This window comes from Strongylocentrotus purpuratus, unplaced genomic scaffold (genome assembly GCF_000002235.5).
Source record: "Strongylocentrotus purpuratus isolate Spur 01 unplaced genomic scaffold, Spur_5.0 spur5_scaffold_6, whole genome shotgun sequence".
NCBI classification, from domain to species: Eukaryota; Metazoa; Echinodermata; class Echinoidea; order Camarodonta; family Strongylocentrotidae; genus Strongylocentrotus; species Strongylocentrotus purpuratus.
The window spans coordinates 48,646,719-48,667,104 of record NW_022145612.1 but is presented as its reverse complement, the minus strand read 5'-3'; the positions used below and the strand labels follow the sequence as shown (position 1 = coordinate 48,667,104).

The window sequence follows — 20,386 nt, the reverse complement described above, 5'->3', positions numbered from 1 at the left end:
TCAATTATTACCCAATTATGAGCAAACAAAAATTTGAGCAAAGTAAAATCGGGTAAGTGGTGATGGGTAAATATTACTCAGCATATGAGCAAACACAAATTTGAGCAAAGTAAAATTGGGTAAGAGGCGGTGGTCAATTATTACCCAATTATGCGCAAACACAATTTGAGCAAAGTAAAGTGGTGATGGGCAATTATTACTCAGCATATGAGCAAACAAAAATTTGGGCAAAGTAAAATTGGGTAAGAGGCGGTGGTCATTTATTACCCAATATATGAGCAAACAAAAATTTTAGCAAAGTAAAATTGGGTAAGTGGTGATGGGTAATTATTACTCAGCATAAGAGCAAACAAAAATTTGGGCAAAGTAAAATTGGGTAAGAGGCGGTGGTCATTTATTACCCAATATATGAGCAAACAAAAATTTGAGCAAAGTAAAATTGGGTAAGTGGTGATGGGTAATTATTACTCAGCATATGAGCAAACAAAAATTTGAGCAAAGTAAAATTGGGTAAGAGGCGGTGGTCAATTATTACCCAATATATGAGCAAACAAAAATTTTGAGCAAAGTAAAATTGGGTAAGAGGCGGTGGTCATTTATTACCCAATATATGAGCAAACAAAAATTTGAGCAAAGTAAAATTGGGTAAGAGGCGGTGGTCAATTATTACCCAAATATGAGCAAACAAAATTTTAGCAAAGTCAAATTGGGTAAGTGGTGATGAGTAATATTCCTCAGCATCTAACAATTACCCAACTACTTGGTAAATTGCTCTCAACTCCTTGGAACGATGTTGTTGCTAAATGTATAATAATTGGGTAAATATAATGCCCTGAAATAGATTGGGATAAAAATTACCCAACTTTGGAAACGATTTCTCGACCAACCATCAGTTGCCCAACGAAATTTACCCAACTCGCAGTGGAATGTGCCAAAATTACACAACTACAGGCAAAAATTACTCAATCCTAATTTGCAAAATAATGTTGGTAAATTTCTAGGCGAATTTCTACCCAACCATCAGTTGCCCAACAAAATTTACCCAACTCGCAAAGGAAATGTGGCAAAATTACACAACTACGGGGCAACTGGTTCCCAACCCTCATTTACCAATACTGTTGGTAAATATCCGCCCAATAATTAAGTAAAAATAATTGCCCAATATTGGTTAAAACACTTAAATGCTTAAATGGGTAATAATAGCCCAGAATAACGAATTTTTTTAACCAACCAACAATTACCCAACTAAATTTACCCAACATTTTAAGAGTGTACGTACCTACTCTGAGAGAAAGATGGTTGTCGAACGATAGTGAAATCTGTACACAGTTAAACCTGATTTAGCGACCATAGTCATGATAGTAGAACGGTCGCGGTTTCAAAGAAGCCGCACTTTTAGGTTTTCCTGTAACTGCATTTTAAATGAAACTTGCATTAAATGTACCTGCTTTTTGAGGTCTCTCGAACAATCGTAAGATTAGTATTCATCATCACCGCATGAAATGCCTTTCAATTATTTCCAGAGCCAGGGGGACGATAAATAGCTTACCTTAATTTAGTATCAAGTCAATTTTCATCTTTTTAACAAAGGATCACATCTTCCTAGTGAAAATTCGCTACGAAATAAAGATTCGAAAAATCGGTTAGTTAAGAAAAGACAAAGGGGTTATAAACAAATGCACCGTTTAAAAAATTGCATTGGATCGGCGAAATCCACCTTTACAGAGGTGAAGGTCTTGGAAGCATCAGCTACAGAACGACGCGAGGTACATGAGAACACGAGAAGGTTTCCCCGCTCAACGCTCAGACCTCTCCGCTTTATTTATATCGATAGGCAGGAAAAGTAATCATTTGGCGGGGAATTCTTATCAATGTCCCGCGGCCACAAGGTGTCCCATTGCGCGTGGATCCTAGCGTCACTAAAGGAGGGCTATACGGACCTTCGGGGGACATGCCCCTATAAAGTTACGGTATACCACATTAACACAGCGCTCTAGGGTCAGACCTCTCTCACCTATCAGTTTGTATGAAAAATATTTTCATATGCGTACGGGGTGTAAAGGCATACTATGTTTTCCTTTTTCCCGATCCATTCATGTTTTCTCATGAGCATGGATATCTATTTTCCCCTCACGGAACGTGCTCTAATTGAAAGTGGTATTCTTGTAATGTCATGTCTGTGATATATTTTGACAAATATTTGGGGTGCTCCATCGATCTTTACATATTTTTTGTCTCGCGAGGATTCTTGTACCTTCACTAAGAGAAAGAAAACAGTCTTCATGCTACAACAGAACAACTTGAGAGCAGTGCATACACAAATTGGTCCAATGGCAGTTTACCTGAAGATACAAAAGGAAATTATACACGAACCTTAGGTCTCTTTCTTGTATCATCTTACATTGCCGATGTCCACAAACATTAGATGAGATTTTGTTTCAAAGCTTTTTTTGTTTCCTTTCTATTTATCGGAAAATGTTATATTTATATAACGAAAATGATATGAGTCTTCCGATACGGTTATTACAAACAGACTACGCTATTTATTACATGTACTTACATAACATGATCGGACTCAAGTGTTGTATTACATTGAATTATATATTTTAGATAAAGATCGAACAAAAAATAACCGATAATAACTATTGGAAGAAATGTTTCTTCGGAGAAAATAGAAATTGAAATCCACAACAAAGGGATATTTTCTGTATTCTGATAAATTGTTATTTGTGTAAAATCATAGGAAACACACGAGGTAGAATTCTTTTAAGAAAATTGAATATTAAATATTTCTTTCTAATCTTTCTTCAAGTGCAATTGTAAGTACTCTAGAAGTTTAGATGTTTTCCGCCTTTCTTTTAATCTATAAAAACGAGGGATAGCCGATAGCTGGATGTTCCTCTCATTACGACCTGCGTTCGTTTGGTTAATATTTTTGGCGTGTAGCTGCATCGCTATTATTATTTGGATATCAATCGAAACACGATCCTATGTTAAAGGTATGTCGTCTTTGTTAAGCTTGAGACTCTAGTCGCATACTCCACACTGCATGCAGTTGTACACTCTATGATCATTCCTTCAGCATGAACGTCTCCAACCGTAGAGGCCAGTGTTCTTAGAACTGAGACGTTCTAAAACTTGGTAAACACGCAAAACTAGGATACCGTTATATCGTTAAAGTGGCCCAGTTAATGCGAGCATATGCGGCGCTCGTGTATCAGTTTACCGTGACGTAATGACTTGCTACTTAGGTCTTCAATTGAAATCAAGTGTACCAAGCTGGAGTAGGATTGATACCAAGCACTTTCTTTGTGCTGAACTTGGGAATCTGGTGACTAAAAGGATACCGCCGAGCTTATGTACGAGGGTATTACGATGGAAAGGGGGATACAATCCTACTCATATTGATGACAGCGGTCCCGAGCATGGTCGGACCTACCCTGGCAGTGTTTCTGTCGCAGACATCAGGGAGGATTATAGTGATCCTCCTTAGGGATTTTAACCCACATGTATTATGCTACTCTTGCTATTAGCACTCAGAAGTGTTAATGTTTACTGTTTCCTGCTATAAAGCTATTGTCCCATTGTTAAAATAGATGTCTTGGAACCCCCCTTGGCTTCGAATCGAACATGGGGGTGTGTTTTGTGAATACTGACTAATGCAATGGTCATTGATTTTCAGTAGAACAGGCGGCAATGCCCTGAATGGGCATGTGGGCCGGTTTCCGTCGATGAACTTATAATCATGTTCTCCTTTGTCTTCTGTGGATAAATTGAATAATTTATGTCCCCACTCCGATTATCATCTAGTCAGTTTCGATAAACTAATTCAGAAAGAGAATTTTGATCAATAAACTATTCACAATTCTGCAGAGGGCTTTTGGCTATTGATCAAATTTTGGAAGAAAATATTCTAAACTACATTTGTTTTCCATCCTAATAACAACAAATTAGATGACTTTCAATAACCATCGCTATTTTTCTGAGCATTCTACCTGACAAGAACAAAGTGTATACTTTGACATTTTACAGGAGAGATGTGACTTACACCTTTGATTTTATTCAACTTATTAGTGAAGTAATTTATTTCTTTGTCATCTTGTCAATTTTCTGTCCTCATAGATATATGCATTGCAGCCTCAGAAGTGATATCTCGTGATCCAACCAACGCTACGTTTGATAATATTGTGGAATACGTCATCAAAAAAGCGCCCAATGCCAAAGGAGCGGTGGTGTTTGCCTCCGAGACAGACGTTCGATGGCTACTCGAGGCAGTGAAACGTGCTAATAAGACCAAGCATTTCATCATGATTGGAAGTGACGACTGGGGTACAAAGCATAATGCAGTCGAGACGCAAGAGAAATCAGCGGAGGGCGCTATAACTCTGTTACCAGCTAGGACACCAGACAAAGGTAAAACAGAAATCATGTATGACTTATATTTATATATTATGTATGTATGTATGTATGTTTGTGCGTGCGTGTGTGTGTGATCTCAAATCTATTTCATTCTTTAGTCTTATATTTTTAGTTGAATTAGAAATTAATAAACGAACCAATACTTGTCATCACGTGTGCTAAAAGTTATATTAAATAAATGAAACTAGGATAACTCTATGGTTCATTGTAATTTGATTTATAGTTCTATAGTATCAGAAGTTGATCCGTTTTCTTGCAAATAGAAGCAGTGCACTTTTAAAGATTCATAATATGAGTGTAAAATATGTCAAATAGTATACATTAGGGTCTATTTCAAGCAATCAAAAAGTAAGCTTCTCTTAACAAATTTATAATTTGCCGATGACCTGGCTTTTCTTGCCTCATGATAAAATTTCATGTTTCCAAAGTCTTTAACTTGACGTGAAATATATACGTGATATTTTTGCGATAGCCTTTATCTCAATATTTACAATTTGCTATATTTTACATATCAGGTAAAAAGAACACAATATCATTTATTTTTATTTTTCTATCATTAATACACATATTGAATGATAGAGACTTAAACAATAGCTATATAGTTTTTTTTAATTTCAAGGCTTAGATACTCTTTTTACTTCGTTCATTTAATGTGAAGTACCAGTTTTCAAATTTTGTCCACAACAAATTAAAGCTTTGTTGACAGGAATTATGACTTAGTGATGTCACATGCCTCGTGTCTCTGATGCGCCTGAACCCTTACTTTTAGAACCATCATATTCACAGAAACAATGTATGAAGCATAATAGTGCATGATTATGCAAGTCAATCTGCTAAAGGTGATACAAATTATTTGTAGATAAACGATGACGAAAATAGATTTGTTGTGTTAGGAGGAAAATAAACTCCTCGTGAGAACTAGTCCAACCTAAAAAAGGGTTGAGAGTGCTAAAATTGGATTAAAGTGTAAATGGGATTCTTTTTCCCCTTGGGTTTTGAGGAGGAAATCTTATTATAGCGTTGAGGAAATAGATCTTGCTCGATAAAGGTGTTAGAGTGTTATCAAACGTAATAATTAGATTATGGTTTCATATAACGAATTCAACAATTTAAAACACTGTCCAGTCTCTATGTTGCATATGTTGATTCGATTGAATAAAATGAAAATAAATGGCTGATTGGAACGACGGTACGATAATGTGTGCGTTGGGTGTGTGTGGGGTGCGCGTGTGGGTCTGGGTATGTCCACACATGTGCGTATGCATAAGGAACTCCACGCCTCACTTTATCCAAAGACTCGATTTGAATTCGGCTTTTTAAAATAGACGTAGATTATACGACGGGAATTCGGCTTTTTAAAATAGATGTAGATTATACGACGGTTCAATTCAATCAACATGACCTACATTGAAAATCATGTTTCGAGAATTAAGATATTTATCAACTGATGTCATCCATCGTATAGGGCTTAAATGTTATATTAGGAAAGTATAAATACGTCTAAGATTTCCAAAGAATATTTTTGAATTAATTTTTCATGATTAGTATTGTTTAAATGAGTACAGTCATATGATATTGTATTATCAATGGACGTAGTTTAGTCAGGGTTTAGTTCAGGCAGCAAAATCAGCAGGGGAGATGGAGGAAGCGAAGCGCAGTAGTATTATCGAAGTAGGACAGAACAAAAGAATGGGAAAAGGAAAAAACAAGATGCATAATGTATTCACCAGGGAGAGGATCAGCAATAGGCCTGTATACTTATTACCATGGCTACATTTTTAACCCAGACCATAATACACATGACCAACAGGAAAAGAGCATTCTTTATTCTCGACCAAACGTTTTATCAAGCCATTGGTGAATTAGGGCCATTCCAATGTATCAATTTAGAAGGCCAACATCATTACACAGGGGAATATTTATGTCAGTTGGTAACTCTGTTCTCTTTCCTTCTCTTTCTCTACCTTCCTCCCCTCTCTCTCTCTCTCTCTCTCTTTCTCTCTCTCTCTCTCTCTCTCTCTCTCTTTCTCTCTAAAGGTTTTGACAGCTATTTCACGTCTCTTAACCCGCTGAACCACACCAACTTCTGGTTCAAACAGTTCTGGGAGAGGACCTTCCATTGTTCATTCAACATCAGGGCCAAACGTGAGGAGGCGTCCTTCAGGCCTACCGCTCAAACTAGTATAACGCGGTGTACAGGTAAGACTCGCGACTTTCAATATGCCCTCCTCATCCACTCTTGGCACTCAGGATCGGAACAATTTTGCTAAGTATCTTTTCAGAAGCTAAACAAAGTTCAGAATTCACAGTTCAAACTAGGACCTAGATCACGTATAAGTCATTAACTTATTTGTATCAATACTGAGATACCACTGGCGGAAGGAAATCCTCTGTGAGATGTGTTGTATGTTTCTTGCAGAATTTGTTCATTGAGGGCCGGGTTAAACCATTTGTTGTTCATATTTGTTGGAAGAGATGCCAATGAAAGTTATTAAATTAATGTTAGGGCTTCATTTGTGTACTTTGCTTGTCATGATCAAATATGAAATTCATTCATGTAGAAGAAAATTTCAAATGCAAGAGTTTCGAGTGCTACGTGCCTAGAACACCCATACTTAGATTAGGGAAATTGAGCGTTCTATAGTATCCATCAATTTACAATATTATTTCAGAGAACATACACATGCGTGACCTTGAAGTCACATGAAGAAAAAACGCTAAAACTATAAACTCAGACATGGTGTTCTGTTTGTTAGAGGGAAGTACTTTCTTCCGTATCGCATGAGTTATGAGTTGCTCAAGCAGAAGTACATCGCGTATGATTATTTCTGCATGTCATATTGTAGTGACTGGCTGATTAATTGGTCAAATGGATTGAGCGGTGTAGCACTTCCAACAATCTGCCGTCAGTAGAAACCTCGACTTTCTTTTTGAATCCCCGCTCTCCCTAATCGATCCACTTTTTTGTGGCAAGCAAGCAGGAATGCAGGACTTAAAAATGATAGACATCGCAGAAATTTACCTCCTTAAGATAAGGAATTAATTTTGACAAAACATAGCGGGAAATGAAAACGAAGTATTCAGTGGAGAAGAAATTTCATCTCATCGCTTCGCGCAATTACTGCGTGCACATATGTTTGAGGTAGATTTTTGTCATTGCGCCTTTTCAGCCCGCTCATGTGGAGTGACGTCTGGCTTATTTGATATGTTATTCAAAGAGGGTCCATTGATTTTGTCAGCCGGCCTCTCCCATTAGTCTTAATTTTCTTGCGAGTTAAATTTCAAGAGACCGACCTTCTGGAAGACACATTGCTTAAAGGTATGCATGTATTATCAGATCAAATGAAAATCACGGATGTTGCTGCTTACCTAGATTTTTTTGTTTCCGCTTAGGGATTACGACATTGTATTGATATAGAAATAAGTTTTTCGCAGGGCGTTATGGGAAGAAAAAAAAATCACAATTCAAAACAAAAAAGAAAACAACATGTATTAAAGGACACATGGATGTGGCAGATCTCACCCTATAACGTCGTAAAAGGAAGATCATCAAAATTGTATCTTTTAAATGTGTATTCATTTGCACTTTTTTTTGGGGGGGGGTTAGGTGTAAATATTTACACAGTTTCCAATATTGTGGACTATCTCATAAGGAGGATATAATACAGAACACGAGGTTTTGTCTATATTTTTTGCTTGAAACTGAAACTCATTCAATACTCCGTCATCAGTTTATAGTCCTGAGCTTTGAAAACAACATTATATTGAGCACTCTCCTAATCTCTCCGAAATTACGAACGTGTGTTATGTTACAACTTTGATAATTGGAGATGGGTTCCAAAAAAAAATAGCTTCAAAGAAGTTTATATATTTCTGCTGATACTTTGCATGGAAAGTTTAGAGACTTGGCCATGGGCACTCGAAGAAACAGCCATTTAAAGTGAAGGAGAGGAACAAAGTGATTCTTCTTCTGAGAAGGGGGCCATTAATTGGTACGTTTCGAACTCAAATTGGGCATCTCTAGCTAACCTGCATTCCTCCCATATTTTAGCGCCATTTATCAGCTTGATTAATGATCCGGAAGACAGTACTTGTAGCCAAGGATCGCATCATGCGGGATGCCCGTCCGTTCCCATACAACCAACTTTAAAGGCAATACACTTGATATAATTCTGCATATTACCTGTCCTCGGGGTAGCTACCATGCATCCTACCAAATGTTACAACTGGACAAAAACAAATCAGTTTTTTTTTTGTATTTTCAAATATTGATCCAAGCCTTGCCATATTACCAAAATAACGAAGAAGAGTCAGTAATTTAATGGCGGTGCAATTTATTTTGATATCATCAATCATGATTCGAGAACATTTTTGAAGCTCAATTTCTTACATTATTATCTTCTGTCAATTTCAATTACAGGTGACTTCTTCTCTTAATATCATGAACACTTCAAAAAAGTCGAAGTCGAATTTATGCACTTTTTATGTATGTCTGAATAAATTGCCAAATGTGACTGAAAATATAATTTATTTCATAATATTGAGGACTCTGTCGTACAATAACCTTTTCCCCAAAACTGTTTATCATAATGGATTTCTACACTTTCGTTTTGGTGTTCCATCCTATAATTTAATTGGTTATGATGTTGTCAAATGAAAAAGACGCTTTTACAACTTGTGAGATTAATTGTATAAATAAACTTCACAAAAGAAAATGTTCTTCATAATTACAATTATGTAGTATTGAAGAAAGTGAAATGTTATCAATCATGTTAATGCAAAGAATATTCATTGTAATAGATCCGTACACTTTCATTTTGGTGCTCCATCATCATGATTGGATTGTTTTCAAGCTAAAAAGACATTTTTACAACTTTTGAGATTAATTTTGTAAATTAGCTTCACAAAGAAAAATGTTCTTTATATAATTATGTAGTATGTAGACAGATATTTAAAATATGTATCTCTTGGGTGTTTTTTTTATAATTCTTCTTCAGGAATGGAGGTTTTCACGCCCGAGGTTTACGAGCAGGAGGGTAAGGTGGCGTTTGTCATCGACGCCACCTACGCACTGGCCCACGCCCTACACAGGATGCAACGGGATCTGTGTAACGGTACGGACGGGATGTGTAGTGCGGTGACCCAAGGTGTTGACGGCAAGATGTATCTCGACTATCTCAAAGAGGTAGCCTTCAAAGGTATTGTCGAGTTTCAAGATAGATTTACAACATCTGCCGCTTTCCCGCGTAATCTACCCATCCCTGGGCGTACTCCATCATACCTATAGGCAGAACAAGGATGAAAGGAGAAGAGGGAAGGGTGATTGGTGCCGGGATTGGTGTCGATAAAGGCGAACGAGGACTAGCGCGCCCTCAAAAATGGGAAGCCACTGTCTTTCCTCCTTCCCCCTCCCATATGCCATTTATATGAATTATCTCGTGCTCTGTCAATGCAAGTGAGGGTGTATAGAATCATTTTCATGGCATAAATATTGGACTAGACAATTTTTACAAGTCTCATTGTCAATGTTTTAATCAGTACTATACAAAGTGACACAATTTGACATTTACTCTATCATCTCCCCTGTTCAATATTATAATAGTGCTCAATTTTATGGCATCACTGCAACTATTCCCCCTATCATACTTACGCCGTAGGAGAAAAAAAATAGCCTCATTGCAGGCAACTACTTCGGAATTCGACTGGACTATGGTATAGTACTAATGGAATGTTATAAAATAACATTTTCAAGTCATGCCCTTTAAAAGTCATCTGATTAGAAATCTGGTTCCCAGATATGTTCTCACGTTAGGTGAAATCAAGTTAAGTGACTCACTCCAATCTGCAATGAAGATCGAGGTGATAATCTAGAACATTCATCTCTCAGATCTGGCCACCTGACTTGAACTTAAAGAGAAAATCGAGTATTCAGAAAGATAAAAATAAGTTGTGAGCTTTTAATTTTGTTTAAATGTTAGTTTGGAGGAATGTTAAAGGGAAAGCATCTCCTGAAAAGGGAAGCTCTTAAAATACTCTAATATTTGAAATATGACAAGAAATATCTACAGTGTTTGGCCCAATCTTCCATGCCATATCTTTGTGCAGTTCCTTTTGTGTACAGTGTATGTTATTTTCGACAAGACAAAGTCAATTTAATACCATCTTTGATATATGTCCATTTTTATGCGCTGTAAAATTAACCTTTTCCAAACGCCTCCTGACAGTTTCTTTCACATTGGAATCACATGGCCAGAACTGAATTAAATCTTTTATCTCACATTCCCGTAAAACAGTTAAATGGTGAAATGAAAAGTGGGGACAGGGAGTCGAATATAAGATTTAAGGTTAAGATGAGGGTTGCTTTTCCCTTTCAGGTTATGTATAGGGTTAGGACTAGGTATATAGTTTTGTCCATGATTGAAGCTAGGAATTCGGTTAAATCCTTTGTAGTTGTTGCAGCACCGTTTATGCTTTTCGTATATATTCATACTTTGTTTATCTGATACGACTCTACTGTTAGTACCCTGTGACGTAAGTATGTCCATTGATTGCCATCGATACAAATTGGTGAGTTTGTTCCCCGCAAGTGAGATCCCTGATTCAATTTGAACTGTCCAGATGCGAATGTTCGACGTTTCAAATCTTCATTGATAAGATGGACATATCAGAAATTAGACTTGCTGATTAATAAAGCTGCAGTCACAACTATTGATGTGCAGGAAGAGCAGCAATTGCGGTAGTTGAACCATATTCTAGATTGGATGTTACGTATCACGGCTACATATTACATTCATTTCAAAATCATCAAAACTATATCATAAAGATATGAGATTTGTAATAGCATATTTAAGGTATTACCAGTGGCAGGGAAAGGGAGACACAGGCTGTCGGTATGTGAATCCTAGCCAAGTTCGATAACATTGTGTGTTTATAATTTATGTGTTTGTGGACATTGAGTCCCCTCCTCCCCCCCCCCCCCCCCCCCCCCCTCCACGACAAAAAAAAATCCTAGATCCACTATTGATCTCTCCTTTGACGATGAAGTAGTTGGGGACTTTCAGGTGATTTTGACCGAAGTCAAAGGACGAAAGATCCTCTAGATCGAAACAGAAAAGAATAAACAAGCTTCTTCTTTTTTTAAAACCAGTGGGCACATATCATATGTTTCCCCTTCCTCTGGATCCGCCTCTGTTAGTGCTGATAATCAAAATGTTACCGTTGCGTGAAGTCCAAATGTTTCTTCTTTTGACATTATATAAAACAAGAGTATTTGATAACGTAGTGTGCCATGTTTCATCAACCATGTAATACTGGTTTTCTTGCAGGTAGCAGTGGCGAGGTACGATTCAACAAAGATGGTGACAGACCCGGGAGCTACGATTTGTACCAGTACCAAAGAATAAAAAATAATTACAAATACGTGCCAATTGGATCATGGAGAAGCGGAAACCTCACACTTAAAACGAGCGATCTGAGATGGGGAGAGAAATCACCAAATAACATGATACCAGCGTCTGTGTGTTCTTTGCCCTGCGCCCATGGCCACATCAGGAAAAAGCGTGAGGGCGACGAATGTTGTTGGGTCTGTACCAAATGCGAGTATCAGCAGTACCGTCACGACGAATGGACGTGTAGGAACTGCACCCAGGGTACCCTTCCCGATGAGAACCGTACAGGATGTGATGATATTTTTATAGAGTATCTGCACTGGTCGTCGCCCTGGGCCATCGTTCCCGTGGTCATGTCTATTCTTGGGATCCTCTCCACCCTCTACGTCATCGCGGTGTTCGTCTATTACAACGACACACCTGTAATACGAGCATCAGGTCGAGAGCTGTGCTACGTACTCCTTGTCGGTATCCTCCTCACCTTCATCACACCTTTCACTATCATCTCTCGACCATCCACCTTCACCTGCTGTCTCCGTCGCATCATCCTGGGACTCTCTGTCGTCATCTCCTATTCCGCGCTCTTTACCAAAACAAACCGCGTCTACAGAATATTCAACAGCGGCAAGCGTTCCGTCAAGAGACCACGCTATACCAGTCCTCGCTCCCAGTTGGTCATCTGCTCGCTTTTGGTTTCAGTACAGGTGATCGGTGTGGTCGTGTGGTTGGTACTCGTTCCGCCGCAAACTGAAAAACACTATCCTTCTCGGAGCAAAGTCATACTCGACTGTAGTGTCACAGACTTTGCAACTTCTCTCTCGTTAGCGTATGCAATGCTTCTAGTACTTTTATGCACGTTATATGCCTTCATGACTCGTAAAATGCCAGAAAATTTTAATGAAGCCAAATTTATCGCTTTTACAATGTACACGACGTGCATCATGTGGTCGGCCTTTATTCCAATTTATCTTGGTACTTCGGCAACAGATTATAAGGTAAGTATATAATACAACACGATCACCATTGATAGAAGTTGAATCCACCATGATTTAAAAATGAAGATGATCTTCATATTTTGGATTATCTATTTGAATACCTATACTTTAAGAGCATTGACATCTTAGGGGATTGTTTGTAAAGTCGACTGAGTAGCATAATTAGGAAGGTTTTATCATGATGATTTTGATCAATAAAAATTGGGATAAACCTTGGCCGATCTTTACTTGTATGAGTTCTGTTATGAATACAAATAATCATCTTCTGAGATACATGAGTAGTAAGAAAAGAGTAAACATTATGTATGCAAAATTTGATCCATTTACCTCTCCGATATTGTACTCTTGCCGCTCTTCTTCCCATTTGCTCTTCCCCATGTGACACATCACGTGGTATATTGAGAGCCAATGATGATAAAGAATGAGTTAGCATTCCCAGAGGAAAACAATATCATTTGATAAACTTCCCTATATATTCCAAATTCCGAGTTCATGACTGTTTACACCATATTCTGTCTCGCACATCGTAATGCAATTTGGAAGATGCCAGTTTAAAAAGATATATTCCAGCAGGGAATTGCACCATCTTACGACTATCACTAGAAGATCCCAGTACAATGCATTCTACAAAGTTATTGTTACATATACATGTACTAACCACAACTTCATTATAAGGGTGTGATATTCTGTTTGGTGCGTGCTTTACGAACTATTTCTAGAGCAAGGAGAAAAATAAAACCACAAGCGACAAAGAAAAAGTTAAAGTAGCTGGCTGTACGTCATTCTATTTCTTAGAACCCTACGGGAATACAAAATAAGACATAGCATCATAAATCTGTGCGAATGATTCTACTCTATTTTATTTTTGTTTTGCGAAACCGACTCTCCGCTCGGCATGCAAATGACTTTGACGCCTCTAAAAAGTTCAGATGAAAACTGAGTATTATTAGTCTGGTTGTCATGTTACGTGGAAAATGTCCCCCTGAACTGCTCTGAAAAATGAAACAAGAAAAAATAAAAACTTTGTCAGAAGTGAATTTTATTTATTCTGTGTTTTTGTATGCAAGTTATTCTCTTCAGAACATACAAGCCTGCTTTGCAAGAGATTCCTGGATAATTATGAAATAATGACATCATTTTTTTTTTGGTTGATTATTTTTTAAACAAAAGCTTATTATACATTGAATCTCTTAAAGTTATAAGCAATAAATAATGAGTAACCACTTTCGTAGATGTGTGACCTTGGACATGTGGAAGAGATAACAGCAAAAAAGCATACCCTTTTTTATAGTTATTATTCTATTGGATATTGAGCACGATTTTTGTATTTTGTTTAATAGAATCGTATAGCATGTCTCATGTTTTCCCTCGATATGTTCTTTTTTTAAATAAAGTGATTCAAATGACTAGTAAGTTTCGAGGGACAGAACAGATAAACAGTTACAAAATTGAATGACTATGTTTATGAAAAGTGAGTGTGTCAAAGTCCAGTAACGTCCTCATGATCTCTCTGTCTTTTCAAACTCTAGATTCAACAAATGCTCCTGTGCCTGTCCATCATAATTAGCGCCATTGTGACTCTCGGCTGCATATTCGCGCCCAAGGTTTACATCGTGGTCCTGGCTCCTCATAAAAACAAGAAGCCAACTGGTACCATGGTGATGAACAGTCGCGTCCGTTCGGCCTGTGGGTCAGCAGAAAACACGTGTAGACCCAATGGCGAGATGAAGACACGCCCTGTTCTGACCACGGCGCCAACATCCAACACAACTTCATCAGGTATAGGTAATGCACCTCACAGTATTCGGTCTCAGAATTAGTTTTGTGTGTCTGGTAGCATACTCCACCAAGATCTAGGTGTGGTAATGGCGAGAGAGGAGCACACATCCTCACACTGATGTTCGCTGGCCTGAATCACCTTTCCGTGTGCACATGCAATGGTCATTAGGCCAATTGGAGCAAAATCTGTTGCAATTTCACATTTCACAGCACCACTAAACTGAAGGAATATTGAAAGGACACTATGTGGTCATATGTAACGTGTTTTTCTATACCATGGCAACATTTGATCTTGGCAAGACAGTGTACGGAGAACAAGTTCCGCAAAGATTACATTCCCGTGTTGCACTTCACTTCCGGTTCATAATCCTGCAATATAATTTCGAAAGCAACTACTGTCAGGTATACACTACCATGGATCCCATTAAGCGACATAACAGGTTCTGATGAACTGTAGGGGCTTTACGTTTTATTCACATTTTATTTTCCTTTTTAGAAGGCATCTTTGTTGGTTTAGCATGATCTTTATCATAGTATGCAAAAAGCATGTACTCTATCTCGCTTTTATGGCGTGCATGACATATGCCTAAGATACAATCAAATGATAAATATCACTATAATCAATTGCACAGATCCGTTATGATACCACTCTTCACTACTCTGCAATGGGACTAACGAATCACAATCAAATCTTGAAATACAATCAGCATGTTGTTCCCAAAACCTTTCTGTAAGACGCGTCGTATTACATTCATTCATGATATAACCAATTAGAAGATGGAATTTGAGCATCACTCCAGTGCAAAATATTATGCCGGACGCCGATTCAATACAATGTTTGAGTCAAACTTCTGCATAAACCATCTTCTTTTCCCACAAATGTTTTTGAATTGGCCATATTTCTGGTCTTTCCGTGAAAACAAAATCCCCGAGGCATGTTGACATTCACAAAATAACAAAAATGCATGTACAATCTTTCATCATCGAGCATGTTGGGTTTTTACCCAATTATTCTTAGAGACTCTTTATCAGTAATCAGCCCATGTTGTTCTCTGCTCCACTGTTTTGCCTCGATGGCAGATCAAATTGTTAATGAATGCATGTCTTAATACTTATATAATATGCTTAGTTTTATAGGCTTATTCTTATGCTTACGCTTTTATGATTTAGCCTTTCCTCTTCCTGTGTTTATTTGTTCCAGAGTTTGACTTCAAAGCCGCTGGTTCAGGTTCTGATGATGAACAAACGCATCTCAACAGACAGGACTTGCCGTCAACAGACGTCTGACACAACCATGCTTTCATTTCTGACCAAAGACTATTGAACCAATCGAATATTCATTAACCAGTGTATGAATCAGACACTTTAAAGAGTGAAATTGAAATCAAAAGACAAAAAGACATGTCGCTAAAACGTGAGAACATTTACTCACTCTGGAAAAACTATGACGTCGTATAATGGTTGCCTTTGTGTTTAGGCGGGAAAATAATAGCAAGGTTTGAATTTTCCGTGCGAATTACCGGTCCCCGGATGTATTCTCTCAACAAAGTCATCTCCAAGGAATCTCGGAAGGAATTTTGGAATGATAATGCAACATCTGATAGAGTCTTTACTACATTTATATTAATTTTAACCAAACAACGTATGATTTTAAAGAATCGATCTGTCGTAAATCGAAGCATGTTTATGGTAACACTGTCCTCCAATCTGGTCAGTGTTTCAAATTGGAAGACATGATTATTGCGGTGCCTGTACAACCACTTAACGATGTTCTAATCGGAATTCCATACTTTCTATCATCTGGTAACACATTCTGCAGAGGAAACAGTAGTGGACATCAAAATATTTGGATAAATTGATGTCAACTGACTAGCAGAAAAGGAAATGGCACACATGTGATTTGTAGATTCCATTTGTTTACTGCTGATCATGACATATTATAAAATCAACGTATAAAAGGAGTTGTTCGGTTTAAAGTAAAAATGAGCCCATTTCTTTTTGACGAATATCCCTCTGTTTTAAGTCTACCCACGAAAAGATCCTACATCTTTTATATCCGGGTGATACCATCATGACCAACGATTCCCGAATAGATCTATCTTGACAAGATATTCTTCAATTTGCCATCTTAATTCGCTGAGCGTGTGATACATAAAGGATACCATCTCCAGGGTACGTCTTCAGCGACTCACAATCCGGTAACTAAGATCCTACGTGTTTATGCCATTCGGAATAATTCTACAAGCATAAATCCCCTGCAATTGCAGACAGCAGCGCAGAGGATAATCAATTCGAGGTATATGGTTTCGCGTATTTCAATCGCCGGATATGTAATCACAGCGAGGATTGGAAGATCAGATCACAAGGCAGCAATGCGAACGTCTTCTCCAGTCGTGTTCACACTGACGTGTGAACATTGCACAAAATATTTGAGAAAAAAACGCTGTACCTTACAGGCAGGGCACCTGTGGTATAAACTAAAGTGATTAGCCTGTGAAATCCAGTGCAGCAGAGACCTTCAAACTTGCATCATCTTGAGGGGTCTTTAAACAATCGCACTTTCTCAAGTCAACAATCGTCATTGTGTCATTGATCTGTACATTGTTCTTTCTACGAGGGAAGGGGCTTTCCTTTGCCGTGGTTGAAAAAACGGTAGAATGAAACTGGGACTATGTTTATTTCCTCTCTTGTTTCAAGTCTCATCAATCTTGTTTGATGTAAGAATAACACGGTGTTCATGTTCTATATTTTCATAAAAGATGAATTTTATCACTGGTTTAAAATGATAACGATGAACTCATTACAGTGGTATCAATATGTTGCTATATTTTACTCTTACTTTGGGGACTAAATATGGCACAACGTACTTAATTTCAACGAATTCAAATTGCTTATTTTCATTTCCCCACGAATTAGGACTGAAACTTTACTACGATACAATTCGAATCAGTATTGGGTTTATTTTGTGTTGGCTTTTATCAATTTCCACATGTTTTATTGCAGTGGCGTAGCGTTAGTGCCCCTATTGAAGGGGCACTGGAACGATGGGGGAGGGGGCAGCGGTCTTACCCGGGAAATGAAAATAATGTGAATTTACAAGGCTCCTGATTAAGGGGAGTGTGCAGGACGTGATCAAAGCTTCCTCTTTTCTCGTCCTTTTCGCCTTCTTCCTTTTTCTTTTCCTCATTGCTTACTTTTGTTTACCACTCGAATGGGGGCCCTGCCCCCCCCCCCCCCCATGTAGCTACATCACTGTTTCTTCGGTTGGAAAATTATTATGCTTTTATTGATATCAATTTAATTATACAAAAATATAATTGAAGTATGTTGTCATTTTACTTCAGTTAATTTAATAACATGTTATCGACTTTGCCATTACACATACATAACAGTCATGTACAATAGTGTCAATGTTAATTACCAATGACAACAGTGTCACTTTTTCTTCTGAATAATAAATGAATGTTTTTTATCAGAAATAATCATTTTTTTTGCAGCTGCCAGTAGCAATGATCAAGAACCAATGAAACGATTTTATGTAACCATTCATCTTTACGATAATGAGTGCTTTGGCGTAGAAGAACCACATTTAACATTCAAAATATCGTAATTTACTCTGTACACTTATCAAAATTAGATGACAGAGTTGAATAATTCTTCTCGCTCAAGCCTTGGAACATTACTCGTCTAAACACAGATTTGATTAAGAGTTGTGTCAACTTTCTAAGAAAGAAAAGAATGTGCGGCAAACATTTAAACATAGCAACTACTTGATATTTGTTTCCCATTGATACCTCAATCACACAACAGGTTTTTATCTCGCTCATTTTTATTAAAAGGGTCTCCGTACATGTACCACTTTCTGTGCTCGACTTTCTCTTCCTTCTTCCTCTGTGTTTTCTTTTATGTGGCACGAATAGGATATTTATTCTCTTTCTTTATAATTCTCATCAAATTGTCCACCTATTTCCTCCTTCTTTCTCAATATCCCGCTCTCTTTCTCCATTGAGTAACTGGATACAGACACAGATACATTATTTTTATATGGGCCCAAGGTTTGTGCTGTCTTTAATAAACAAGCAGTTTGTTAATGTAACTGTGTGTACGAGTGTACTTTCTATTATGAAATGGAATTTATACTACATTCTAAGTATACGCTTTGCTTTGGAAGATATCACGCCGCGATGTTTTGACATCATACAATGACAGAATAATTGTTTTGAGTGGGTTACAGTGATTTTCTAAAATACCGCGTTGTATAATACTGAATTGAAGAAGCGAGGCAATAAAAGTGAGTTTCATTGATTTTACTTGGCGAGTTCCACGAAGTATCACTTGAGATATGTATAAATGAGTATTTTCCTTCGCTGTAGACATTTATGGTGTTGGGACAATGATATAAATGGCTATCTGGAAGGTACTGTTTCATTATTTAGTAGATCATTTCACAAATTATTGGAAGCAGAGAAGTGACAGAATTGGAATTATGTCTTTAAAATAGCCCCCTAGTTTTTATGATTTTGGGACAATGATATAATTGGCTATCTGGAAGATACTATTTCATTAGTAGATCATTTCAAAAGTTATTGGAAGCAAGAGAAGCGACAGAAATGGAATGTCTTTAAAATAGCCCCCTAGTTTTTAGGATATTATGATATTAGAATTCTCATAAATACCTCTCTCCTTTAATAATAGTCTTTTTTTTTTAAATAAATCAAACCATGAACAAAATTAATATGTTATTATGTATAGTAAGCCTAAAAAACTGAACTAAATTGATTTAAATGTTAAATAGTGCAATTAAATGAATGTTGAGATAACATGTCACATGCTTAACTTGCCATTAGAAAATGTTGGTTACATCGCTGAAATTGTTTTTGTTAAATCTGAAGATTATTTAGGTTTATTCTGAAAGGAAAGAATAGCACTTGATTAGAAAATCAAATATATTAATTGACACAGTCTTCAAGCACCAGGGGGGTGATTCACAAAGATCCGAAGTTGAACTTATCTCTAAGTTGGACTTAACAATTATGGGAGGACGTTAGCTTCTATGAAAATATCATGTAAAAGTTATTTTAAAAGGCATACAATGTTGATTAACATCATTCATATTGTTTATCATCAATTAAGGAGATTTCATGTTCTTGATGTGGAATTTATGAAAAGTCTAAAAAAAAATAAGTTGTTGCTTTTGAATATATTTTTTAGGTCTACAAATGGCTCTCCATAATGTTTAAGTCCAACTTAGAGTTAAGCTCGACTTAGGATCTTTGTGAAACACCCCCCCTGTATACGTTTACAATACTCGATGTATTTGACCTTACTATGTATTCATTTCTACGAAGTTCTATATAATGATTCATCTTTATCATGTTTAAACTGTGGAATATTGTCCGTCATAATTTTAGAAAATGGAAATTATACTCAGAGACGCTAGCCCTCACCCCCTCCCCTTCCCATTTAGCGAAATTAGGGTGGCCCGTACGCCTATGAACAAATACATGTGTTGTTTTCGAAATTATGAAAAAATGATAAGAGAGAGAGAGAGGGGGAGGAGAGAGAGAGAGACAGAGAGAAATAAAGAGAGAGAGGGGAGAGGAGGGAGAGAGAGAGAGAGAGAGAGATAAATAGAGAGGGGGAGAGAGAGAGAGAGGTAGGGAGAGAAAGAGAGAGAGAGGGGTAGGGAGAGAGAGAGAGAGAGAAAGAGAGAACGAGAGACAGAGAGAGAAAGAGCATGGAATGATGGAGAAGGTATATGCATCATAGAATCATAGAAAAGTAAACATTACAATGTCACGTGCC

At 37.4% G+C, this 20,386-nt stretch overlaps 1 protein-coding gene across 1 annotated transcript; it reads left to right on the top strand.

The window, feature by feature from the left end:
- The first annotated feature begins 3,083 nt into the window (after positions 1-3,083).
- On the top strand, positions 3,084-18,051 carry LOC582475 (metabotropic glutamate receptor 7). Its single transcript, XM_031000043.1, has 7 exons — positions 3,084-3,105; positions 4,123-4,413; positions 6,457-6,618; positions 9,417-9,617; positions 11,745-12,802; positions 14,332-14,587; positions 15,783-18,051. The coding sequence occupies exons 1-7, from the start codon at positions 3,084-3,086 to the stop codon at positions 15,866-15,868; spliced, it is 2,076 nt and encodes a 691-aa protein (XP_030855903.1). The 3' UTR covers positions 15,869-18,051.
- The last annotated feature ends 2,335 nt before the right edge of the window (positions 18,052-20,386 follow it).